The sequence below is a fragment of the Salvelinus alpinus genome, chromosome 22 (genome assembly GCF_045679555.1).
Source record: "Salvelinus alpinus chromosome 22, SLU_Salpinus.1, whole genome shotgun sequence".
In the NCBI taxonomy this organism is placed as follows: Eukaryota; Metazoa; Chordata; class Actinopteri; order Salmoniformes; family Salmonidae; genus Salvelinus; species Salvelinus alpinus.
Genome location: NC_092107.1, coordinates 14,126,069 through 14,153,240, shown reverse-complemented (window position 1 = coordinate 14,153,240; position 27,172 = coordinate 14,126,069). Strand labels below are relative to the sequence as shown.

Sequence of the window (27,172 nt, the reverse complement as noted above, 5' to 3'; positions counted from 1 at the left end):
CTACTCCTATCTGAGACATGTCTTATTCATTCAAGTCTTTCTTATTTCAGGGAGAGTCCAGTTGAACACAATGTTGTGTGTATGTGGGTCTATAGGAGATGTCATGGACGAGTTCACTGTCTGTGTTCCACTGTGTCTCTGATGAATTTCTCTGTGCGAGTGCTTTGTCTGTCTGGGCGCAGTCTCTTGTGTCTCGATGGCTGGTTTTGGGAGGATAGACTCAACTGCTTCCTTAGGTCCCCAGACAGCGTGTAACAGTCACCAGAGACACTGCTAACAGTGATAAGAATTGGAAGACGTTTCTCTGGAACTCAGTCCATATTATCTGTCATACTGAGATGTGATAATGCAGTTTCTTTGTATACTACCGGTCAAAAGTTTTAGAACACCTACTCATTCAATTTTTATTTAAAAAAAATACTATTTTCTACATTGTAGAATAATAGTGAAGGCATCACTACAACTATGAAATAACACACATGGAATCATGTAGTAACCAAAAAAGTGTTAAACAAATCCAAATATATTTTATATTTGAGATTCTTCAAATAGCCACCCTTTGCCATGATGACATATTTGCACACTCTTGGCATTCTCAACCAGGTTCACTTGAAATGCTTTTCCAACAGTCTTGAAGGAGTTCCCGCAAAAATGCTGAGCACTTCTTGGCTGCGTTTCCTTCACTCTGCGGTCCGACTCATCCCAAACCATCTCAATTTGGTTGAAGTCGGGTGATTGTGGAGGCCAGGTCATCTGATGCAGCACTCCATCACTATACTTCTTGATAAAATAGCCATTACACAGCCTGGAGGTCTGTTGGTTATTGTCCTGTTGAAAAACAAATGATAGTCCCACTAAGCCCAAAGCAGATGGGATGGCGTATCGGTGGAAAATGCTGTGGTAGCCAGGGTGGTAAAGTGTGCCTTGAGTTCTAAATAAATCACAGACAGTGTCAACAGCAAAGAACCATCACACCTCCTCCTCCATGCTTTACGGTGGGAAATACACATGCTGAGATCATCCATTCACCCACACCGTGTCTCACAAAGACACGGCGGTTGGAACCAAAAATCTCCAATTTGGACTCCAGACTAAAGGACAAATTTCCACCAGTCTAATGTCCATTGCTCATGTTTCTTGGCCCAAGCAAGTCTCTTCTTATTATTGGTGTCCTTTAGTAGTGGTTTCTTTGCAGCCTTTTGACCATGAAGGCCTGATTCACACAGCCCCCTTTGAACAGTTGATGTTGAGATGTGTATGTTACTTGAACTCTGTGAAGCATTTATTTGGGCTGCAATTTCTGAGGCTGGTAACTCTAATTAACTTATCCTCTGCAGCAGAGGTCACTCTGGGGCAAACTACCTGCCCTCCAGAACACCTACAGCACCCAATGTCACAGGAAGGCCAAAAAGATCATCAAGGACAACAACCACCCGAGCCACTGCCTGTTAACCCCACTATCATCCAGAAGGCGAGGTCAGTACAGGTACATCAAAGCTGGGGCCGAGAGACTGAAAAACAGCTTCTATCTCAAGGCCATCAGACTGTTAAACAGCCATCCCTAACAGAGAGGCTGCTGCCAACATACAGACTCAAATCTCTGGCCCCTTTAATATAGGTATAAAGGTATCACTAGTCACTTTAAATAACGGCACTTTAATAATGTCTACATACCCTACATTACTCATCTCATATGTATATACTTTATTCTATACCATCTACTGTATCTTGCCTATGCCGCACGGCCATCGCTCATCCATATATGTATACGTACATATTCTATTCATCCCTTTACATTTGTGTGTATAAATAAGGTAGTCGTGAATGTGTTCGATTACTTGTTAGATATTACTGCACTGTCGACTAGAAGCACAAGCATTTCGCTACACTCACATTAACATCTGCTAACCATGTGTATGTGACCAATCAAATTTGATTTGATTTTGCGTCTTCCATTCCTGTGGCGGTCCTCATGAGAGCTAGTTTCATCATAGCGCTTGATGGTTTTTGCGTTGCGACTGCACTTGAAGAAACCTCCACATGTCTTGACATTTTCCGTATTGACTGACTTTCATGTCTTAAAGTAATGATGGACTGTAGTTTCTCTTTGCTTATTTGAGCTGTTCTTGCCATAATATGGAATTGGTCAATTACCAAAAAGTATATCTTCTGTATACCACCCCTACCGTGTCACATCACAACTGATAGGCTCAAATGCAATAAGAAGGAAAGAAATTTCCACAATTGAAATGCATTCCAGGTGACTACCTCATGAAGCTGGTTGAGAGAATGCCAAGAGTGTGCAAAGCTGTCATCAAGGCAAAGAGTGGCTATTTGAAGAATCTCAAATATAATATACATTTGGATTTGTTTAACACTTTTTTGGTTACTACATGATTCCATATGTGTTATTTCATAGTTGTGATGTCTTCACTATTATTCTACAATGTAGAAAATAGTGAAAACCCTTGAATGAGTAGGCGTTCTAAAACTTTTGACCGGTAGTGTATACTTGTTTGATGGGAATCTCTGGCAACTCTCTCCTCACTGTCCAGTGCCCACAGGACTGCAATTTCCCCTCCAAAACCAGTGGATGATTATTAGTGGAATATTAAATCAAGTTAATGGAGCAAACTAAACAGTTAAATACAAATAAACCAAAGGTGTGTACTGGAATCTCTAGACTTGTGTGTACTTGAATTTCGCTATTATGATATTGAGTGTATCATGGATTCATAAGGATCATCAACATTTCAAGGATTCTCTCTCTCTCTCTGAAAGGGAAAAGGGTTATACGATTCTAAAAGCATGTCTGTATGCAACTTTGAGTTCTTTGCTCTCTCTCTATCTCTCAATCTCTGTCTCTCTCTCTCTCGCGCGCTCTCGTTGTTCCTTGCTCTCTCAGTTTAGGTGATGAATTGGAAAGGAAACTTCTGTGTATTTCCATGAAATGAAAACCAAGTGACTTGCTGTCTTGCCAATGCTATGAAATAAAAAGAATAAATACTGTATTCTGGAAAACATATCTGTTTCTTCTTTTTCTGCATGTTTTCTTAGTCTTCCCCCTCTTCTTGGTCTCATTATAGTGTAACAGATTATGAGTAAAATGCCTGAGCAGTGAGCTGCAGTAAATAATTCCTAATTCTCTGCCTGAAAATATTTTGGAATGTTGCCTTGGACTTCAGCTTCAAATTTCCTCCCAAATCACTTTTTCCAGAATAACTTCGCATTTTTCCCATATATGGAGTTTTAGTGCTATTTCTTGGATCAATAACTAGAGCAGTCTGTCTCTCCCACTAACACAGACAACGAGCAAACAAAGGCTTAGACGCATTTAGTTGGTAACAGAGTTGGAGGTGGACACATATGGGGCGTGGGTGCTGCTCTGCTGACCCCCTAGCAGACCAGTTGTTCTGTGATTCTCTGCACTATCCATCCAGAGTCCAGAGGATGTAACACAGTGCTCCAGCGTCAGGGTTTTGGGAGGCAATCTGGGTCGTCTCACACTAGGTGGCCACAATAAATGTAGCTAGTTTCCATCGCATCAGTCCAGATATGCAAATTCAGGAAAACCCCAGATACCTAAGACATATTTTCAGGAAAACCCCAAATGCCTTCTTAAAATCTTTTTGAGTGAGGAAGAAAAGGTGGTTGGAAAGGATTTTTTTACTTAAAGTAGGTACTTCAAGGGACATTTGTGAGTGCCACTTCCTAGGGAGCTATTGCTCCAACTGAACTACACCGGATCTAGTATTGATTTTCTAATGATACCGTTGGAATAATGCCCAGAAAATGATATTGAAAACACATTTTTTGGCACTCTTTTGGGTCTCTGGTATTAGACTGACATCTGGTGGTCACTTTTGGAAACATCATAAAGGTGAAAACAAAGAGCGACTGCCTCTGGAAAGCAGCACCTTGTTTTGAAAATGTCCTGTGTGGCATCGATATGAGTCAGAAACATGTATTCTAGTATCATTTATTATACCTCTACATGCGACCAAATCGTAATGCACATGGTCAACTTGGTTTGACATTTTATAACATCCCAATTGGGCAAATTAGGGATTATCAGTAAATTATTTTAAAATGCCAATACCTCCAAATTTCAATGACTTAAAAACCTCAAACCTACTATAAATTGTATAAATTCATAAACAAATATTGAATGCATTTAATGAGACAACTTAAAGATGGGCAACTTGAAAATATTGTCCCGTTTACACTTTGTAATATATCGACGTTGCCTAATTAGCCCCAGAGATAAGCTATCCAATGTCAAACCAACCTTACCATGGTTGCACACCAGCTGGTTGAATCTAATTGGCGAAAGAAGTTGGCTAGGCGACTTCAGGACACAAGACCTGGTTAGACTATTTCAAGTTATCTAGAAGGGTGATGTAACTGTGTACTGTTTTGGGAGAGTGAATGTACAAACCATTGACTGCTTGCCACGTGCGAACGCACACAAGAGACACCCACATTAAACCTCCCCCCATGACAACTCTCGTTTCTTTACCATGACTGCTGCATTTCAGCTCCCTTTCAAGTGAAATAAAGTCAATTGAGACCAAGGGGCCAGAGTTCCGGTCTAGAAGCACAGTTTCGACTTCTCCTACAGACTTGCTTCGGTATTACAGTTAACCTGACGCCCGGCCCAGAAAGACCATTTCCATAGACGGCCACATAGAGAAGTCAGATTAGAAAATTCCTTAAGACACAGGAGCTGGTTGAAGCACAGCGGTGGGAGTGGCGAGCTGTGGCTCCATGGCAGGTGCTGGTGTGGTAGGCCCCACTACTAACTTGAGTACCATGGACTGAGCAGGCTGGATCTGAATGGCTGGAGCACAGTGGGGTGAGGGGTGCTGCCCCAGAGTGAGCTCTGGTATCTCCTCTGGCTCTGGAGAAAGCTGTAGCATCTCCTGAGGGACTCCACAGCAAGGGTGAGATCTGAGATCGGGGCTGATGGAGAAGCTGATGTGGAAGGGCGTAGAGTCTCAAACATCTTCTGACGGCTGGCGTCGCGGAGCTGGTCGGACTGGCACCACAGAACCTCATTCTGGTTGTAGTACCTGTTGCATGATCATCTCTGCCGTTTTAACAAAACCCATCACTGTGACATATTAATCCATTGACTGGCCATCCCTACATGTACGATGTCAAACCCACTGCCTCACATTCATATACAAATCCCCCCTCGGCAAGACCCCCCTTTATATCAGCTCACAACTAAGACTCCCCACCACCAACAGCAACCTGAGATCCAGCAATTATATAAACCTGGCAATCCTCAAGTCCCTCATATCTTTGGTGAAACTGATTTTCAATTCTCTGCAGCTAGAGACTGGACCATCCTTCAAAAAACACTGAAACTAAGCTCTTTTGTGTTCATTGGTACTTTAAAAAAAAAACTGTCAGAGATTTTAAAGGTGCACTATGCAGAAATCGCTCTGCCTTTTCCTGGTTGCTAAAATTCTAATAGTTTGTCAAATTTTGGTTAATGTGACAAAATGTCTATTCTATAACCAAAAATATTGTATTTTCAGCTGTTTAAAGCTGGTGTACAAAACCAAAAGTAAAAGATGCAAAAATGAAACCTCAGAACATGAAGCATAGAAATAGCCACATAGAACATATCTACTGCTTCTTAGACTTGCTTTCAACTCGATTGCCAGATCTATAACTCGTATTTCTATGTGAATTTGGTTTGGTCGCCCAAAAAGTTACATATTGCAGCTTTAACTGATAACTGCATGTGTTTCCCCCCTGCCTCTTAAATGCTGCCTATTGCTGAATGTTTTACTGACTGTTTTACTGACTGTGCATTATGTGTATTTTGACTGTTTGTATGATATTGTTTTACCTACTTGTGTGTTATATGTGCTGCGCCCGCACCCTGACAGTTCGTCATTGTAAATAAGAATTTGTTCTTAATTGACTAACCTGTATAAATAAATGTAGTCGGGCATAATTGCCCAAATCAGTGGCCTTCAGGCCTAAAGCACATCATATTTTGGATTTATGGGCCATCAAATAGACCACAAGTTAGATAATCCATGGGTTGGATTAATTAATACAATGTATACTGTTCTTATTATTATCTCATATCCTATCAAAAATAAAGTAATGTTTGACCTTATCAACATGGACACCCTCATCTGACACCTTGCTACGTAATTTATATAGACGTCATATCCGGCTGATGGGGTCAGTTTTGTTTCCCCGGATCCGCCATTTCATTTTTTGAAGTTACTTGTGGCAAGTTACAAGGTTTTATTCAAAATTGTATTGTTTTACAACTGGGTTGGGTAAGTTATAATCGACATATAATTTTAATCAGGCGATCAGACACGTTTTGTACGAGGACCGGCTTGTGGATTTTAAATTGATGGGAATAAGCAAGTTGCGAATGTCGCCTATTTTCCAAACGTGTTCTCCGCGCTAAAGTTTTTGTATGAGTTGAATGCTGTTTGTGGATAAGGGGAGGCAAAGGGAAGGCCCGTGAAGCCTCGGCTTTGGAGTGGGAGTCATGGCCGGAAATTTTGACGCAGAGGACCGTGCAAGTTGGTACTGGGGAAGATTAAGTAGACAGGAGGCAGTTTCACTTTTACAAGGACAGAGACACGGAGTGTTTTTGGTGAGAGACTCAATTACAAGTCCAGGCGACTACGTCCTGTCCGTTTCAGAGAATTCCAAAGTCTCGCATTACATAATCAACAGCATCAGCAACAACCGGCAGTCTGGCGCAGGTAAGAGAGACATGTTTTGGGGCTGCAGAATAAAGAAGCCCCCAGGGTATCCGTCCTTGTAGGACTTCATTGCCACCGGATGTACAATAACGCATGCAACCCAATGATAAAAGATGAATCCAGCAAGACACGTTGATTTTGCTTTATTTGGAACATAACTTTAGATTAACTTACTACACGTGAATCAACCAAACAGTGACGTTTGGATTAACCAGACGTCAAATATCTAGTCGACTGCCTTTTATGGGCCATAAATGTGGTAATTCACATGCCAATGAATAAGGCCTAATACCTTTGGCCAGTGAAATGGTTTCTGTTCTTTCCTTCTTTTCTACTCATCCCTCTTTCCCCACCCTCCTTTCCCAGGCCTAACGCCTCCACAGTTCCGCATAGGGGACCAGGAGTTTGATGCCCTCCATTCCCTGCTAGAGTTCTACAAGATCCACTACCTGGACACCACCACTCTCATAGAGCCCATCAACAAGGCCAAACACTCTTTCTTGGTCAGCGCAGGTGCTGGAGGCCCGCCGCAGCGGCTGGAAGACGAGTTTGTCCGTGCCGTCTTTGATTTCCCAGGCAACGACGATGAGGACCTTCCTTTCAAAAAGGGCGACATCCTGCGGGTTCTGGAGAAGCCTGAGGAGCAGTGGTGGAATGCCCAGAATTTAGAGGGGCGTGCCGGGATGATACCTGTGCCCTACGTGGAGAAGTACCGACCGGCCTCTCCCACCTCGGGGGGCCCTGGAGCAGGGGGTCCCGGTGGGGTGGGTTCGGTAGATGGCTCCAGTGTTCAGGGCCCTCCTCTGCTAGACCCGAGCCAGTATGCCCAGCCCACACCTCTGCCCAACCTGCAGAACGGACCCGTCTTTGCCAGGGCCATCCAGAAGAGGGTGCCCAATGCCTACGACAAGACCGCCCTTGCCTTAGAGGTAACTCCCTAGCTGTGTTCTCTTGTCTCGTCTTTCCCTTTTTTCATCATCCCTCTGTCAGATTCTTTGATCCTCCTCATTTTGTCATGGATTTTCCTTTGTCCACAGCCTTCAGTGCAATGAGGCTAATTATTATTGGTCTTGTAAAACATAGATTTCCTTTGGCATTATGTCAAGATTGAGGCCAGGGAATCAAATTACCTTTTTATTATGCCTTCTGTGAAGTCATAATCTACAGAAGTCCCTAGGTTCCCTCCCAGTGGGTCATTCCAAGTTATGTCTTCCATTTCCGCTCACTGCTGGAAGGAATGAAGGCGTTGGTATGCGGCCTCTGTGACTCGTTGTCTGTGACTTCCTCCTCAGCTTCTTAACCAGTTGCATGCCCCTCAGTGTCCCAGCCACTAGGCTTGTTAAAACAAGGTAGTCTGGTTCATGTCCATTAGTCACCAAACAGAAGAAAACGGACTAAAACCGGGAGGGACTTCCCTGATCTTGTCCAATAAGCAATGCTTGTTTTCTTTTTCCATTGTAAAACGTTTTGCTACGGGTGTGCCCTAATGAATACGAACCAGTCTATGGAGGGTGGTGGTCAGTCAGTGAAATCGATAGCGAACTGCTCTGAAGTTCATTAGAGAATGCTGCCAGAGGCTCCCTGCCTGACTGTCTTAACTAACTGTCCGGAAGGGGAAAGAGGGCTTCCAAAGCGGAGTTCGTTGTGGGAAGGAAATACTTTGTGTAGAGGAACATTTCCTTTAATTTCTCTAATGACATTACTCTGAGCCAGACCGGCCTCTGGGCGACAAGCCAGCAGTCTCAGCTGCTCCCCTCTCTCCTCTTTTTTACCTGCTTGGAGAGAGGGAAGAAAGAACAGTGAAACAGACACATGATGTTCACTTTCTGTCTTGACGGAATCGACTACCGGGTGGAAGTAGTCTGTTTTGCCTCTGTCTTTTGAAATACCAAAGTGTGCGGCTACATGCTTACAAGGACAAAAAGTCATGTCAAAGACTTTTTGCCAAACTTTAATATACTTTTGGGTCCCAGAGAGTTTAGATTTTCTATTCACCCAAGAGTCAGCCAGCACTGCGCTCTGATAATCACCAACAGGATATTTACCTTCCATGAAGGTGTTTGCCAGTGGTATGACTCAGGAGGTATATAGGTTTAATGATTAGCCCCCTGCACACACTTTCTGGTCACATCTTAGTCGATGAGAGTACTTCACTCTCTTTAGAAGAATGGTCCACCTGTAATGAAGAGGCCGACAGGGTGAACCAGCAAATGGACCTCTGCAGTACTGGTTTGTGTTTAGTTGCATTGTGATTTGTGTTTGCGAGGCCAAATGAACCGCTACGATACAAAGACACAAAGTTTCACAAGTGGCTATCTTGCTGCAACTACTGCAACAAGGTCAGTACAGGGTGAACACCGTGTTCGTTGGGCACCAAGCGGACTGAAACGGCGAGCGTCTCCCTGGACTTGTCCAGTAAGAAAGGAACATTTTTGTGTTCCTTTGAAAATCGTTTGGAAGTGTTTTCTCGTTGCGTGCCGTAATGAACATGACCTAGGTCTGTCTGTTTGACGAGTCCTTCTCCTCCAACAGGTGGGCGACATGGTGAAGGTGACAAAGATCAACGTGAACGGCCAGTGGGAGGGCGAGTGCAAGGGCAAGCGCGGCCACTTCCCCTTCACCCACGTTAAGCTGCTGGACCATAATAACCCCGAGGACGAGGTGAGCTGAGAGTGGACACTGGGCTCCTTGGGCTCCTCCCATCCCTTACCCTGCCATTAAATAGACACACTCACTCCCTCTCCTGCCACCATCGCCCCTGTGCCAATCAGCAGCCTCCTCATGACCTCTTCCTCAGTTGGTCCCGTTAGATAATCATTATGCTGTGTCATCTTCACTCACAACACCAGTATTTATACCACTTCCGCACCATGGCCAGCTCTATCAAAACACCCACACACATACCCCTTCTAAAGAAAGACTCAGGCCTTGTCTGATGGGGACGAGGACAGTGACTGTGTGTTACCAAGAGGAAGAGGGGGAGTGTGTGGACAGCTATTCAGGGAGAGGGAAAGCAAGGTAGAAATGCTCTCTTGGACTGGAAACGTACATACAGAGACCCACGGAGAAACACTTTCTCTGACTGTCAAGGAGAGCCGTTAGGATAACACTACATTGTACCCAAAACTATCATCCTCGCTACAAGTCCACGACCAAGTAACTAGTAGTCTTTTGTAAGAAAAAAAAAGAACATATCATTATGAAATTGTTGATGACCGTCACATGCTAAAATCGTGTTTTTAATTTTTCTGTGTTGTTTTTCTGAGAAGTAACATTGCCAGTCCACCACTATTGCGGAGATCTCATTAAATGTGTCGGCTATGTTGTCTGCTTATGGTATTGTCAGGCGCTAAATCTCTGTCTTATTTGCTTGTCTGTCCTGCATTGCTTGTCTGTGTTGTTTTTAAGAAGTCTTTGTCTGCTCCACTCCTACTCCAAATCACTGAAACATCATATTTTATATTTTTTACACTTAACTTTTCACCTTGTTCTTAACAGTGGAGATGCCTTTTTGTGTATGATCAGCCAGGGTCGCGTAAATGTTCTGCCATACCGTATAATACCATAGCCAAAGATAGACTGTTAACTCGTATGAAAATGTTGTTTTAAGGTCAATATTAGTATGAGTTGGCTTTCTCTTTGCAAGATTCAAAACTGATTACGGTAGTATCTACTTGTTCTCTTGAACACATTGGTTACGGGGTCAAGGCATTGACACTGACTGTTCTCACTTTTCAGTTCTAGATTCCAGTCATCCACTATATTTTGAGAATTGATGTCTGTCCGTATTCATTAGTGTAATAGAGCGAGCAAAAAAAACATGTTTAATTTGCATGTATCCACAAACCACCATACTATTGCTAAGATTGTCAACTTTTGAGTGTTGTTCTCTGTTGATAAGAGATCACAGTTAAGTCCACCTGTTGACACATGACAATCTTTCCATCCCTATTATGTAGAAATAGGACAACGTTTGCACCCTGGCACAGCATCACAAATGTTACAGATGTAAGTAGTTTACTGTGAACAGCAGATGAGTATCTCTGTTCCACTATGAATTAAACCTGTATCTGACCGTTCTTACACTTTGCACCCCAATTAATGTGCCCCTGAAATTCACTTGGATAACTTCACTTCCTAGAGTGCTTTCCCACAGATTTAGGCGGAGGTGAATTGAGAAATTGATGACCTTGTCCTCTGTAGAACTGGCCACTAGGGTGCACTGCAACAGCATTAGGCAGAGAAGTTCTGGGAGAACCTAAGTGCTAGGCTGCCTCTTTGAGCCTTAGCCCATGTTGATCAATACAGTAGTCTGTGTTGAGGTTGCTATAGGTGAAATGTGTTTTTGTTTTTTCAGAATGCACTTCAAGCAAAAACCAAAAATTACAATTACTTATCAGTTCTGACCCCTCCCTTTTCTTGCCTTTTATTGTGCCAATATGTAATTTCTGCTGTGTTCATTGTCTGTGGCTTTTAAAAATATATAATGAAGGTAATTTATCCCCCAAAAAAGCAGCTGTGAAAAATCTAAACGCATTATCAGGGTGTGAAGTGTACAGAAATGATTATGGTAATACGAGTTAAACTCCAATGATGTAGTACCTTGTCAAAAATACACTGGGTGCTGGCCTTAGATGTAGGTTCTGGGTAGTTGATGCTGCAAAGTCCAGATGAATAAAATATATAACCTTTTAACGATTGGATTGTCCGCAAACAAAAGGGGTTTTCCCATTGCCCACAAAACTGTACCATTTCTCTGTGTAATTGTAGCTTTTGGGCCACCTGACAAACTTGTTTTGCCAATTTATGCAACAATCTATGTTTATGGGCAGGGTTGGGTAGGTTACTTTCTAGATGTAATCAGTTAGTTGCTAGTTACCTGTCAAATTGTAGTCAGTAATATCTTTTGGATGACTTAAACTCAGTAACATGATCTGATTACTTTCAGTTACTTTTGGAGTACTTTCCCATTTATAAGCATTAGAAGCAGATAAAAAGGAACCATCAAATGCATTTGGTGTGTCGTCATAGTGGTCTCTGACTTGTGGTCAGACTCGCTCAGGTGGAACAACCTTAAACTTGCCCCTTTTTTCAATGCGGAATTGAATGTCATTGAGAAAACAGAAAGGTGTCATAATATATTTTTTTGTTTGTTGCATACATCCTTTCTGAATTTTTAAGACTATTTGTAAGATGGTTACAATATTTTTGCTGGTAATGTAAGTGATTACAGTTAGTTCCTTTTGTAATCAGCTACTCCAGTATTAACATTTGTTAAATCATGTCTGCTTTTTCCATTCATTTTCTCAGTGCATGCCTGTTGCTTATGTAATCTGCTCTTATTTTAATGCCTATAAATATTTTTAAGTATTGTATTTTTGTAACCCTGTGTAAGTCATTACCTTTCATAATGGGGCTTGGTTGGCAACCGCGAATGGAAATTGTGATATCAAAATGTGCCATTGTATTATAACACTATATATTCTTTTAAGACAATTGAAATTACCTTTTTATTTTCTGTAGCATGTAATGTGTTAAGATATACATAGTAAATAAAGTCAAAGGATTGGCAAATGAAAATAATGTACCCTAGCAATCTTGTTGATTGTCATAAATTGATGAGATCAAACTGCACTGCCTTTTTTCATCATTTGGCTCACTTGTCATGCATAACAACAGACTTACAAAAAGCCAGTTGCCCTACTGGTGTGTTTATTTGTATTTAAATATCCAGACAGCTGATTATTATTACAGGCCTTTCTACTAAAACTTGGTCCCAGACTTGTTAAAGATGTCACAGCCAGCCTGTTTCACGTGTTTTATTGATTTTTTTATTTGACCTTTTATTTAACTAGGCAAGTCAGTTAAGAATAAAATCTTATTTACAATGACGGCCTACCAAAAGGCCTCCTGTGGGGACGGGGGCCTGGGATTAAGAAATATAGGACAAAACACACATCACAACGAGTCAACAAACACTACATAAAGAGAGACCTAAGACGACAACATAGCAAGGCAGCAACACATGACGACAAAGCATGGTAGCAACATAACAACATGGTAGCAGCACAAAGCATGGTACAAACATTATTGGGCACAATCAACAGCACAAAGGTCAAGAAGGTAGAGACTACAATACATCACACAAAGCAGCCACAACTGTCAGTAAGAGTGTCCATGATTGTCTGAAGAGATTGAGAAACTGTCCAGTTTGAGTGTTTGTTGCAGCTCATTCCAGTCGCTAGCTGCAGCGAACTGAAAAAGGAGCGACCCAGGGATGTGTGTACTTTGGGGACCTTTAACAGCAGAACAGGTGTTGTATATGGAGGATGAGGGCTGCAGTAGATATCTCAGATAGGGGGTAGTGAGGCCTAAGAGGGTTTTATAAATAAGCATCAACCAGTGGGTCTTGCAACGGGAATAAAGAGACCAGTTTACAGCGGAGTATAGAGTGCAGTGATGTGTCCTATAAGGAGCGTTGGTGGCAAATCTGATGGCTGAATGGTAAAGAACATCTAGCCGCTCGAGAGCACCTTTACCTGACGATCTATAAATTATGATTCTGTAATCTAGCATGGGTCGGATGGTCATCTGAATCAGGGTTAGTTTGGCAGCTGGGGTGAAAGAGGAGCGATTACAATTAAACCAAGTCTAGATTTAACCTTAGCCTGCAGCTTTGATATGTGCTGAGAGAAGGACAGTGCACCTTCTAGCCATACTCCCAATTACTTGTATGAGGTGACTACCTCAAGCTCTAAACCCTCAGAGGTAGTAAAGAGGGGCATTCTTCTTACCAAACCACATGATCTTTGTTTTGGAGGTGTTCAGAACAAGGTTAAGGGTAGAGAAAGCTTGTTGGACACTAAGAAAGCTTTGTTGTAGAGCATTTAACTCAAAATCCAGGGAGGGGTCAGCTGAGTATAAGACTATCATCTGCATATAAATGGATGAGTGAGCTCTTGCTGCCTGAGCTATGTTTATGTAAATTGAGAAGAGCTTGGGGCCCTAGGATTGAGCCTAGGGGTACTCCCTTGGTGACAGGCAGTGGCTGAGGCAGCAGATTTTCTGACTTGATACACTGCACTCTTTAAGAGAGGTAGTTAGCAAACCAGGCCAAAGACCCCTCAGAGACACCAATACTACTTAGCTGGCCCACAAGAATGGAATGGTCTACCGTATCAAAAGCTTTGGCCAAGTCAATAAAAATAGCAGCACAATATTGCTTAGAATCCAGGGCAATGGTGACATCATTGAGGAACTTTAAGATTGCAGTGACGCATACATAACCTGAGCAGAAACCAGATTGCATACCCGAGAGTATACTATAGACATCAAGAAAGCCAGTCAGTTGATTATTGACATGCCTTCTAAGCAATGGAAACCTCCCCAGAAAGGAGAGACAGGTTAAAAAGGTTGGAGATAGGCTTGGCAATGATAGGGGCAGCAACCTTAAAGAAGCAAGGGTCTAAACCATTTGACCCAGATGTTTTTTGGGGGTCAAGTTTAAGGAGCTCCTTTAGCGCCTCGGACTCAGTGACTGCCTGCAGGGAGAAACTGTGTAGCGGGGCAGGGGGAAAAGAGGGAGAAGCATCGGGGATAGTCACATTAGAAGGGGTGGAAGATGAGGAAATGTTGGACGGGCAAAGAGGCAGAGTCAAATAGGAATCCTGACTTAATGAAGTGGTGATTAAAGAGATCAGCCATATGCTTCTTGTCAGTAACAACCACATCATCAACATTAAGGGACATGGGCAGCTGTGAGGAGGAGAGTTTATTCTCCAGGTCTTTAACTGTTTTCCAGAACTTCTTGGGGTTAGACCCACAGAGAGAGAACTGCTCCTTAAAGTAACTAACTTTGGCCTTCCGGATAGCCCGAGTGCACTTATTTCTCATTTGCCTGAACGATAGCCAGTCTGCTTGAGTATGCGTGTGCGGAGCCTTTCACCAAATGCAATTCTTAAGGTGGAGGGACTCTTGTAAGATCAAGGGGCTGAACCGGTTTTTAATTCTCATTTTCTTTATGGGGGCGTGTTTGTTAACAATACCACTGAAAAAAGAATCAAGCTGATTCCATACCATTTTACAGATGTCCTTGATAAGAAGATTGAGAAAGCCTTATCAAGCTTACATTTTTTGTGTGTGATAATGCTCACCATGATAATAATACTGTGGGTGTAAATGTTTGGAATCCCGAGTCACTGGTTGCCATGCCGTGCAAGAATGGGAGGGGGGTTTATGAGGAAGGGGTGATCCTCAGTGGGGGGTGATAGGTTCCCGGATTGAGATTTTCGCCATTTTTTTTTTACTCCAGTACAACCGGTGGGGTGGAAACGCCACTGATCTATCCGTTGATTTCCCAGGACCCGCCGACAGATTGACCTACTAGCAGCTACTGTCGAGCATTTTTACCAATTTGTCAGTTTAACTAAACTTCGCCACTCGCAACAAAATGGGCGATCGGGAGGATTTAGTATATCAGGCAAAACTCGCCGAGCAGGCGGAAAGATATGACGGTAAGAGATACAATTGTATTATTCGATGGAGGGACATGTTCGCCGCTGTTTTTTCCCCCAGCTAGCTAACGTTAGTAGCTTCCAACATAGCTAACACTTGCACTCACTCACCCTCCTCCCTCTTGCAGGGGCGAGGATGGTGATGTCAGTGCGCTAACGTTAGCTAGCTAGTTAGCCTGAGCTAACGCATTGGCTTAACTAGGTAGCCGTGTAACTAGCATCAATTAGCCAATACGATAGCTACTTAACTGTCCAGATTTGTTCAAAGATATGGATAATTTAAAGAGAATACAAAATGGCGGATTATTGATGGTGCGAGAGCTAGGTAGCTAGTAAGCAAGTGGGGGTGGTAGCTAACTAACGCGTTACCAAACTAACGTTAGATGTACTACAGTACCTATGTGGGGATTACTTTTCCCAAACAATGTCAGCCAATTTAAGTTTATGCTACATTACTAGCTATAATCTAACATTAGATAACTATGTAAATATGTTGGCCAGCTAAATACCCACGTTTACTAACATTCTCGTGGTCCAACGTTAGCCATAGCCTGCTATCTGGGTGTGACGTATCGAAGACTGACCTTAAATAAAACCTACCCCCAATGATAAGCAATTTTGACGTAGTTAAGTTAGTCAGTGAGAGAACATGCCTGTCAATTGGCATGAAGCTGTTTTTAGTTGTGTGATTACAGGGCATGATCATGTCTGTCAGATTATGGAACCCTGGTCACATGCAACTTTGATTTACCCCGAAATAAAACCAGCTTTATTTCACCCCCAAATCAAACGCGATTCTTCAGACATGTCGCTCTCATTCTTGACATTGATGTAACTACCGGTTTCTTAAACGTATGATTATGTACCTTGTCACTGGGTGTATGTTCTTGCAAAATGTAAGCCTACAGTTTGCAGCAGATACTACCTTCCAAGATTGTGTTATCAAGAACCTGTATTCATAAAGCACATCAGAGTAGGCATGCCGAGCTAGGATCAGGTCTCACCTGTCCTTAAAATCATATTCATTATGGTCGATTATGCTAAATTGATTAGCACACCTACTCTGAGACACTTTGTGAATAGAGAAATTCTAATCTGTACATAAGAAAAGGGGAAGAAAGATATGTAATGTGAAGTCATCAAACGTTGTCCCCTAGTTTTATTTTGGATCTGATCTTTCAGCACCAATTACTTATCAAATCAAGTTTATTTTATATAGCCCTTCGTACATCAGCTAATATCTCGAAGTGCTGTACAGAAACCCAGCCTAAAACCCCAAACAGCAAGCAATGCAGGTGTAGAAGCACTTATGACTTCCTCTCTGCTCCCCACAGAAATGGTGGAGTCCATGAAGAGAGTGGCCGGGTTGGATGTGGAACTAACAGTCGAGGAGCGAAACCTACTATCGGTGGCCTACAAAAATGTTATTGGGGCGAGGAGAGCATCATGGAGGATAATCAGCAGTATTGAACAAAGGGAAGAAAACAAGGGCGGAGAAGACAAATTGAAAATGATCCGGGAATACAGGCAAACGGTGAGTAAGCCCAGAAGGATGAGTCATTCTGAGTGCATTAGTGTAGTGCGAGAGAGATCTGACATGATGAGAGAGGCATTTGAGCTGCAGCCCTCTTAAAGCAATATGGTGGCGTTTCCACTAGAGAAAATGTTGAACATTATAAAATAATTTAGGCTAATTCACCTGAATGATACCATTTGTATTGTTGCTTGTTGTGCCTAACATTGTGCCAGTGGCTGGTCATTCATTGAGATTTTTTTTTTCTCCTGCAGGTTGAGAACGAGCTGAAGTCTATCTGTAATGACATTCTTGATGTATTGGACAAGCACCTTATTCCAGCTGCTAACACGGGAGAGTCCAAGGTCTTCTACTACAAAATGTACGAGCTTCTGTTGTCGATGTGTTGTTTGGCAATAGATGCTTGATAGATGGTTATTGCTGTTTTTTTAACAACCGGATTAAAACAGTATTCCACAACTTTAATGGCTCTAGAATAAAGCATAGAACAGTGATTGTGGTTCTTCCTGCTTTTCTGACATTTATCCTCCATTTGTTGATCATTGAAACGGACCTATCCCCTAGATGTTTTAGGTTGTCTTGGTCACGGCCCTGAGTTGGGAACATAGTTGTTTTTCACATGGACCCATGTTTTCACGGAGCCTTTGTATATTTTACACCATGATGGCCCACTGATTCTTCTCCGTCTTGCTCTTCCCTCAGGAAAGGCGATTACCACAGGTATCTCGCTGAGTTTGCCACCGGGAACGACCGGAAGGAGGCTGCGGAGAACAGTTTGGTCGCCTACAAAGCTGCTAGCGACATCGCCATGATCGAACTGCCACCTACACACCCCATTCGCCTAGGCCTCGCTCTTAACTTCTCTGTATTTTACTATGAAATCCTCAATTCACCCGACCGCGCCTGCAGGCAAGTACCTCGCACGGCTCTCCTTCTAATTTAGAGCTCTAATTTGGCTGTTGATCATGTGTGCTCAAACGAGTCAATACGGTGACTTATTCCCCTGATACGAGTGCGACATAAGACCGGTGTTTGTACTGCAGGTTGGCGAAGGCTGCGTTCGATGACGCCATCGCAGAGCTGGACACGCTGAGCGAAGAGAGCTACAAGGACTCCACACTAATCATGCAGTTGTTACGCGACAACCTGACACTATGGACTTCAGACATGCAGGGAGATGGTAAGCGTGAGTGAGAGCTCACCCACCTGGGGTTTTTCCAACGCATGGAGGAAGTTGGTAATGTTATTAATGGAGAAATTGCTGTTTGAGTGGACATGCTTCATTCCTTCCAGTCTGAGGTATACTTACAATATTACAGCAGTTTGCCTCTGCTATTTTGTTTTTTAGTATGCCCATAACGATGTTTGTGAACGGATGCTATCCTTCCAGAAAAGAGTAGCGCTGTGTTTCCTATAGGTGTGTGCTGTTGGTAATTCAGCTCTTTTCAGAGCTGCTGACGTGGATCATTACACAAACTCTTAACGTCTCCCTTCTCCATCCGTCTCTAACCCAACCTTGTGCCTTTCAACCTTTCAGTTCCTTCTGCATTGCTTAGTGCCCCCTCTGCCCTCTAGCGCTGTAGCTTCTTTAACCTTCATCTTAACGTCCAACTCCTCTCTCCTCTCTCGTTCCATCTGTGTAGACTCCTAAAGGAGCAAAAACAGCTGTTCATTTCCCTTAATCTGTACGTTGTAAGTGTTTTCTGCCCTGCCCTAGTTTGAATCGTTTGTTCTGTCCCCCTTCACTATTAACTCACTGCAATGCCACTCACCCATTTGGTTTGTGTCGTCGGGAAAGTTGTATGTTCACACACTGTGTCTTATGAATACGTCTTTCTACGTCGTGATTTATTTTATTTTGGCGCCGGTGTATCAGTAATGCATTTAGTTTGAAGGTAACCTGAAGCGACTGTCTTTTTCATGTTATGATTTCCACGTGTCTTGGACAGCTGACAGATTATTGGGGTTTTTGATACTGGTGAGCGAGTATCGTCTTTCAGCTGGAGCCATTTTAGGTCAGGTAAAGGACAGCTCTGTAGGTACACGGTAACTATCTTTCTCTGTGGGGCTGCGAGGTGTCTCACCAAGTTAGAAAATGGGTTTGTGCGTGGATTCTGACGCTCTGTAGTCGCCTGATCTGTTGACGTACAGTGCTTGATCTCCGTAGCTATTGTAAGAGCCGCGTATTGTGGAGACTGGAGGACTAACAGCATGGCACCAATTGTTGAGGCTGTGTGGGATATCCTGTCTGTCTTTGACTGGGTGACATGCATCTACATCCAGTCCCATAATCGCTCTGCTCTGTCATTCTGTCTGCCTGGCGTCCTGTAGCATGACACAACTAGACAGCTGTCTCACTAGAGACGGAATGCCAGTACAATATAGTGGCTTGTGTTGGAATAGAATAGTGGGGTGCAGGTGAGTCTTGGGCAGATCTGTCGAGGGATTTAAAGATTGGATGTCACTGTGTTAGCTAGATGGCTTATAAATCATGGGACGAGTAGGCTATGGGGAAATTGACAAATCAAACGCTTCTCAATTGTAAACGGAAGTCATCTGTCAGGTTGTCGTCAAGTGGGGCCTATAATAGGACGTTTCATTTGAAGGGTTTTTAATTACTAAAAGAGATGTCATTTTAATTTGATTGAAGCGCTACAGTAGTTATTTTGATATGGCCTACAAGGTTGTAGATGGTGGTTGACGTTTCACTGCATGTGCTAAGATGTTTGTGACACACTGAATGAAACCAGTGCTGGGCTCACTTCGGCCTGTTCACCTGTAACTTTGGAGACTGTAGGTTAAAACTGGCACAGGAGTAATGCAGTACTTCCACAGCATCTCAATATGTTTGGGCACTGAGTCTGATCACCTAGGCTGAGGGTTGTCTCTGGTGTACATAGCCTGAAAGCCCAGCCCTCACTGTCCGTTTCTCTTGTTTTCAAGCAGGTGAAGAACAGAACAAAGAGGCGCTGCAAGATGTGGAGGATGAGCCCCAGTGAGACATTACAGCCAACTTGAGACCCCCCACCCACCCCCCCAACAAAGAAACTGTAGCCACCACGCCCAAGTGACCGCGGCTCTCAGCAGCTCTCTGGCCCCATGGTCTTAGAGATGATCAGTCATTGTTAATATTTGTTTTTTTGTTTTCTCTCCCTTTAATTCAATTCAAATATAAATACCACTTAATTGAGACAATAAATACAATTTTGGAAAGGCAAAGAGTCCCTGGATTATTTTATTTTTCTTGGTACACGCGGTTCTGAAAAATACTCTTTGTTTTCATTATTGTATTGTTTTAATTTTGTTTTGTTTATACTCTTTCCTCAATATTTTATCAGTTGCTGGATGTATTTTGAGATTTTTTTTTCTTAATGTAATTACAGAAATTTACTTTTATTACTGATATGTCTATTAGTTGTGGTAGCTATAATATTTCTGTGTTAGTGAAAGAGATGCAAATCATTAAACCTTTTTAAGGGCAAGTCTAAACAAAGTCCTCTTTCGTTAACTTAGTTGATCAGAGGAAGGTGGCAAAATTCTTGATATCCACGTGGAGCAAAATGCTTAGCTTTTACACCATAGTGATTCTGTTGTAATGTTTTGGATTGTACGTTGTGCTAAAATACTGTATTGCGAATACTTGCTGATTTCAGATGGTGGCTGGTAGCTGTAAAAATCCAAGGGAGCGTTGTCGCGTTAACACAGTTCTCGATTGGCTTCTGTTCCAAGATGACAGGGTTCTGAAGAGATGATTTCAAGCCTGCATGAGTAAATGAATCGTTATTTTTCTGCCTCTTTCCCCTCCTTTTATATAGCTCAATGTTTTCCTTTTCTTTTTGCTGCATTATGTGTAACTTAAAGCTAATTTGTACTACTGGATATCTGACTGGAGCCACAGAGCATCTGTATTGTTCTTACTGAAACACAGCATGGAATTAACATTAAACAATCTAAATTAAACATACCGAAATGTCTATTGGTGTTGATTGCATCAGACGATGAATTCATGCGTGTTGATTTGACTTTTCATAAAGCAACTGAGTAAAGCCATGGTATTGGGTGTTTTTAAACGTAGTTAGAAATGACTCACAAAATGGAAGCTTGCCTGTTGGATGTATGCCCATTTATTTTCAGTGGGCCATGTTAAGTCCCGGTCATTTGAGAAGCACTGGTGGAAGGTTGGAGATGCATCCCTAGGCTACTAACCACCACAGGGCTCATGGTTGGTTGGCCCCCTACACCAAATCTCTAATCAGAGCTTTCTTTTGAAGATGTCAAGTTAAAACATTTGTAATGATGGATTGCATTGATTTGCTAGCAGTTGTCATATACATAAACAGTGTTAAAAAAGTTAAGCATGTATGGCAGGGAAATACAGTGCATTTGGAAAGTATTCAGACCCCTTGACTTTTTCCACATTTTACGGTACAGCCTTATTCTGAAATTGATTAAATACAATTTTTTCCCTCATCAATCTACACACAATACCCCATAATGACAAAGAGAAAACAGGTTTCAAGAAATTTTTGCAAATGTATAAAAGAAAAGACCAGAAATACCTTATTTACACCTGTTGTAAATTCAGTTGATTGGACATGATTTGGAAAGGCACACACCTGTCTATATAAGTTCCCACAGTTGACAGTGCATGTCAGAGTAAAAACCAAGCCGTGAGGTCAAAGGAATTGTCTGTAGAGCTCCGAGACAGGATTGTGTCGAGGCCTTTATGGTAGAGTGGCCAGACGGAAGGCACCTAGACTCAGACCATGAGAACAAGATTCTTTGATCTGACGAAACCAAGATTGAACCCTTTGCCTGAATTTTTTTAAATTACATTTTTATTATTTCACCTTTATTTAACCAGGTAGGCCAGTTGAGAACAAGCTCTCATTTACAACTGCGACCTGGCCAAGATAAAGCAAAGCAGTGTGACAAATAACACAGTTACATTGATGAATGCCAAGCATCATGTCTGGAGGAAACCTTACACCATCCCTACGTTGAAGCATGGTGGTAGCAGCATCATGCTGTGGGGAAGTTTTTCAGCAACAGGGAGACTAGTCAGGATCGAGGGAAAGATGAACGGAGCAAAGTGCAGACAGATCCTTGATGAAAACCTGCTCAGGACCTCTGACTGGGGCGAAGGTTCACCTTCCAACAGGACAACAACCCTAAGCACACAGCCAAGACAACACAGAAGTGGCTTCAGGACAAGTCTCTGAATGTCCTTGAGTGGCCCAGCCAGAGCCCGGACTTGAATCCGATCTAACATCTCTGGAGAGATAACTGTGCAGGGACACACCCCATCCAACCTGACAGAGCTTGAGAGGATCTACAGTGAAGAATGGGAGAAACTCCCCAAATACAGGTGTGCCAAGCTTGTAACGTCATACCCAAGAAGACGCGAGGCTGTAGTCTCTGCCAAAGGTGCTTCAACAAAGTACTGAGTAAAGGGTCTGAATACTTAAGTAAATGTGATATTTCAGTTCTGTATTTTTAATAAATGTGAATAATTTCTAAACTTGTTTTTGCTTTGTCATTATGGGGTATTGTGTGTAGATTGATTAGAAGGGGAAAAAACAATTTAATCCATTTTAGAATAAGGCTGTAGAGTAACAAAATGTGGAAAGTCAAGGGGTCTGAATACTTTCCGAACGCACTGTATGTAGGCTCACATTACAAGAATGTTGGCTTTGACACGTTTATTAAAATGAAAGGGGACAAATAAGCCTACAAACACTTATATGAATTGTCACCGTGACAGGTATAAGACCCTAACTAGGTTACAGGGGCCCTAGTCTCAACAGCCACAGTGTCTATAAAGAAAGCCCTATCAAGTCTGGTACGTGAGATTGCTTGGCCTAGTACATCCCTTTGAGGTGCTGGTCTAGGTTTGTTTGAACACATCTAAGTCTTGAAATCATTAACAACAGTCTAGTCGTTGGAGGTGAAATGTCTGCCTCTTCTAAACGGTCCATTTCACAATATTCCTCCATGTCGTCTTTCCTAACAAAATTATTTCCAGTATTTCCCATGTTGATAATTCAAGTGTTGATTTAAATCTGTTAATAGTGATAACTTCTAAGAATGTAAGTATTTATATTTGCTGGTCTTTTCTTGATTGTTTCTTTTATGTGAAAGTGAACAAGTTCATGTCATTCATGAATGCACCCGGTGTATTTATTTTGTAATTTGGCAGTTGGTTATCATGTGTCACACACAAAACTGACTTAAACTAACGCAGAGTGAAATTATCTTTCAGACAGGGCAGAATGACACACAGTCAAAGTGTGATTTTGCATCTGCTTTCAATCAATACCAACAGCCGCTGGAGCTGCCCAGAGGTGACATCTGCCATGTGCAGGTCACATATGCCACGTTCCATTTCCTGCAGTACAAAGAGACACAGCCCATTGTACGTGGTCTGTAAATTGTGATTCGATATAGATTTGTCCACAACTCTTTTGTAACAGGATTATACACTTGAAATGGATTTAGATTCTCACATTTCATCCTTAAACGAGTCAGTCTAACAATTGTTTCTGCTGGGTCGGTGCCTGCTGGTGAGGGTTCCTCTCAGACCATCCACTGTGGTGGGGGGAGCCACGTTACACGATGCCATTTGATTTGGATTTACCTCGAGAGAAAGCAGTCCATCCCTGTCCGTATCAAACTTCTCAAAGACTCTCCTGTAGAGGTTTCTTCTTCGCTTACACGCTTGACAGAAACCTGCGGAGATAGCCCTGTGGAGAGAGGCCTGGCTGGGACACACAGAAAGACACAAGAGAATGACCTCCAAAGTCTTTGCACTTCCACCAAATGAATGAAAGATAGATCTCACATTCTAAATTGATCTGGTGCAAATCCATCCAACCCGCTCTCCAGCTGTCTGGAGAGCGATACAGCCAGGCGGATATCCTGCTCACACTACTGTTAAGCTCTTTTTGGTCCCGAGTTTGAGTTTTACAATGGCGCTTTTACATAGAGACTATCTAAGAGATATCAATGTGCTCTGTCTTTCTTACAGTGGTAATGCAAGATTAAGTTTTTTTTCCCCTGTCTGTTTTTTCACGTGCGCTGCGTACAGGTCTTCCGGGTGGCCACTGTGTGTATGGGCAGCCCCGCTGACTCCATTTATTGGGAGTACAGAGACAAGGACAAGAACTTCCACCGCATGGGCCCCCTGTCCCCCAAGTCCATTGGCAGGTCAAAGTGACATATCTCCTTGGATGGACACACCCTTGCATCCATTGGTTGGTGTTTACCCCTCTGTTATTGGATGAATATGACTGTCAGGATTGTTGAAGACAGTGCCAACCCTTCAGTTAGTATTCAATGTATAATAAGGCAGTCATACAGCATTCTCCAGCTCATACAACTGTGTGCTTATGCTGTCCAGACTCTCCTATTCTCTCCTCACCGGTTATAGGGTGACGCAAGAGCAGCTCCTTCAGTCACCCCCGGAGGACAAGACGTGTGCATACAAAGGATGCTTCCACTGAAACTCAGGTGAAACTACATTAGATATTTGAGATAAGAGATCGAAGGTGATCTGTTGACTGTGTATGTATATTGCATTGTGAGAAATAGAAAACAGGTAAGACATTTGTGAAAATCTGACGTTTTGGGAAATATTTTGTAATTATCATGATGATCCCAAACTGGGAATATGTCTGACCTCACCTGAGGGTCAAATATTAATGGACTGACGGGCAGAAGTTCTGCTAGGAATACTTTCCTTCTCCTCACACTCTGTTTTCCTCTTCACTTTCCCATTCCCCCCCCCCCACCTGAGATCTGTTCATCAGACCTAGGACAGCTGTAGATTATAGTTGACATGTAAAATAGGAGACTGATTTTATTATTACGCATGTTGTAAACTGAGTGTACGAGACATTATGACCACCTGCTCTTTCCATGACATAGACTTACCAGGTGAAAGCTATGATCCCTTAATTGATGTCACTTGTTAAATCCACTTTAATCCGTGTAGATGAAGGGGAGGAGACAGGTTAAAGAAGGATTTTTAAGCCTTGAGACAACTGAGACATGGATTGTGTGTGTGCCATTCAGAGGGTGAATGGGCAAGACAAAAGATTTAAGTGCTAGTTAAATCCACTTTAATCAGTGTAGATGAAGGGGAGGAGACAGGTTAAATAAGGATTTTTAAGCCTTGAGACAACTGAGACATGGATTGTGTGTGTGCCATTCAGAGGGTGAATGGGCAAGACAAAAGATTTAAGTGCCTTTGAACGGGGTATGGTAGTAGGTGACAGGCACATCAAGAATGGTTCACCATCCAAAGGACATCCAGCCAACTTGACACAGCTGTGGGAAGCATTAGAGTCAATATGGGCCAGCATCCATGTGGAACGCTTTCGATACCTTGTAGAGTCCATGCATGACTAATTGAGGCTGTTCTGAGAGCAAAAGGGGGTGGAACTCAATATTAGGAAGCTGTTCCTAATGTTTTGTACACTCAGTCTATGTGTCTGATGTGTACAGTCAATACTTGAGTGATTCCTCTAATGTCCAGTCTATGGAGCTAACAGAAAACCCATTTGAATGGAGCCTGATTAAAAGAGGCACTTCATTCAGCTTTTTGCACCTTTTCTCTTTAATCTGCCTTCCATAATGCAGAGGAACACTCAAAGACCAGGCTCATCAGTGCTGGCAACACTTCTGCATTGGGACAAAAATATATGCTGTTCTTTCATACAATCATTATCTGGTAAACTGCAGCACTAAAACATGCCTTTTCAAAAAGTTTGTTGAGTTTTTATTGATTTGACTATTCTTGATTTCTCAGCTTTTGTACTTCAGTCCTTCTCAACACAGTTTTCTTTCTGTGTGGAATGTGTTGTTAACCTAGTGTGTATGGAGACTACTCACCTACAGCGGCTTGCGAAAGTATTCACCCCCTTGGCATTTTTACTATTTTGTTGCCTTACAATCTGGAATTCAAATTTATTTTTGGGGGGCTTGTATCATTTGATTAACAGAACATGCCTACCACTTTGAAGATGCAAAATATGTTTTATTGTGAAACAAACAAGAAATATGACAATAAAACTGAAAACTTGAGCTTGCATAACTATTCACCCCCCCAAGTCAATACTTTGTAGAGCCACCTTTTGCAGCAATTACAGCTGCAAGTCTCTTGGGGTATGTCTCTATAAGCTTGGCACATCTAGCCACTGGGATTTTTGCCCAATCTTCAAGGCAAAATTGCTCCAGCAAGTTGGATTGGTTCCGCTGGTGTACAGCAATCATTAAGTCATACCACAGATTCTCAATTGGATTGAGGTCTGGCCTTTGACTAGGCCATTCCAAGACATTTAAATGGTTCCCCTTAAACCACTCGAGGGATTTAATGGTGCTCCGTGGGATGTTCAAAAGTTTCTGCAATTGTTTTATAACCCAACCCTGATCTGTACTTCTCTACAACTTTGTCCCTGACCTGTTTGGTGACCTAATTGGTCTTCATGGTGCCGCTTGCTTGGTGGTGTTGCAGAATCTGGGGCCTTTCAGAACAGGTGTGTATATATACTGAGATCATGTGACACTTAGATTGCACACAGGTGGACTTTATTTAACTAATTATGTGACTTCTGAAGGTAATTGGTTGCACCAGATCTTATTTAGGGGCTTCATTGCAAAGGTGGTGAATACATATACATGCACCACTTTTCCGTTTTAATTTTTTTTCATTTCACGTTACCAATTTGGACTATTTAGTGTATGTCCATTACATGAAATCTAAATAAAAATCCATTTAAATTACAGTTTGTAATACAACAAAATAGGAAAAACACCACGGGGGATGAATACTTTTGCAAGGCACTGTAGGTACTACCTCTGTTTGGCTTAGGCCTATAGTTGCTTAGATGCTTGTAGTCTTCTTGAGCTATACATTGGTGGATTGTGGTTTTAACTGGTGGTGTGTGTTTTCATTCTCCTAACTTCAGTGGAGGCTTTAGATATGTGTGTACAGTCGATATACCATGACAACATCATTCATTTCACATTCATTTTAAGACTCATTGAGTGAATAAAGCTGTGTTTTTATCTGAAACCACAAGAGGGCAGCAATTGCTAGCGCTAAATAAAAAAGATTAGCTCTAATTGACACGGATATGGCCCCAATCAAAGTTAAGGCAAAAACAACCTACTGTAGGGGAAATGTAAGAAAGACAAAAATAGAGTACCAAAATACAGTGTCATCTAATTAAAATACACATTTTATTAAGTATGTTCAGAACATTTCTAGGGAAATGTAGTGTGAGGACAGTTCTTTGGGCTGGTGCTTGAGTGGCAGCCTATTCGGCGTCCCGTGCTTTCCTGTGGAAACGGCGCTGCGGAATCCTGCGTTGTCG

The 27,172-nt window shown here is 42.4% G+C and overlaps 2 protein-coding genes across 3 annotated transcripts; both read left to right on the top strand.

Moving 5' to 3' along the window:
• Positions 1–6,168: 6,168 nt before the first annotated feature.
• LOC139549055 (adapter molecule crk-like) lies at positions 6,169–9,936 on the top strand. The gene is made up of 3 exons (XM_071359146.1): positions 6,169–6,749; positions 7,116–7,678; positions 9,282–9,936. Exons 1-3 carry the CDS (start codon positions 6,530–6,532, stop codon positions 9,417–9,419), a joined length of 921 nt encoding a protein of 306 aa, XP_071215247.1. The 5' UTR covers positions 6,169–6,529; the 3' UTR covers positions 9,420–9,936.
• A 5,005-nt stretch (positions 9,937–14,941) lies between these two features.
• Positions 14,942–20,760, top strand: LOC139549054 (14-3-3 protein epsilon-like). Of its 2 annotated transcripts, none has more exons than XM_071359145.1 (6): positions 14,942–15,262; positions 16,597–16,796; positions 17,051–17,157; positions 17,499–17,705; positions 17,840–17,976; positions 19,743–20,760. In XM_071359145.1, exons 1-6 carry the CDS (start codon positions 15,199–15,201, stop codon positions 19,793–19,795), a joined length of 768 nt encoding a protein of 255 aa, XP_071215246.1. In that variant the 5' UTR covers positions 14,942–15,198; the 3' UTR covers positions 19,796–20,760. The 2 variants fall into 2 exon arrangements, with proteins under 2 accessions (XP_071215246.1, XP_071215245.1); XM_071359144.1 differs by having other exon boundaries at positions 19,740–20,760.
• Positions 20,761–27,172: the final 6,412 nt, after the last annotated feature.

Bases quoted from the DNA above. Each gene is read 5' to 3' on its own strand.
- LOC139549054 (XM_071359144.1), top strand. From the start codon at position 15,199: ATGGGCGATCGGGAGGATTTAGTATATCAGGCAAAACTCGCCGAGCAG. The intron at 15,263-16,596 runs GTAAGAGATACA...TGCTCCCCACAG, and splicing joins GCAGGCGGAAAGATATGACG to AAATGGTGGAGTCCATGAAG. The intron at 16,797-17,050 runs GTGAGTAAGCCC...TTTCTCCTGCAG, and splicing joins TCCGGGAATACAGGCAAACG to GTTGAGAACGAGCTGAAGTC.
- LOC139549055 (XM_071359146.1), top strand. From the start codon at position 6,530: ATGGCCGGAAATTTTGACGCAGAGGACCGTGCAAGTTGGTACTGGGGA. The intron at 6,750-7,115 runs GTAAGAGAGACA...CTCCTTTCCCAG, and splicing joins CAACCGGCAGTCTGGCGCAG to GCCTAACGCCTCCACAGTTC. The intron at 7,679-9,281 runs GTAACTCCCTAG...CTCCTCCAACAG, and splicing joins AGACCGCCCTTGCCTTAGAG to GTGGGCGACATGGTGAAGGT.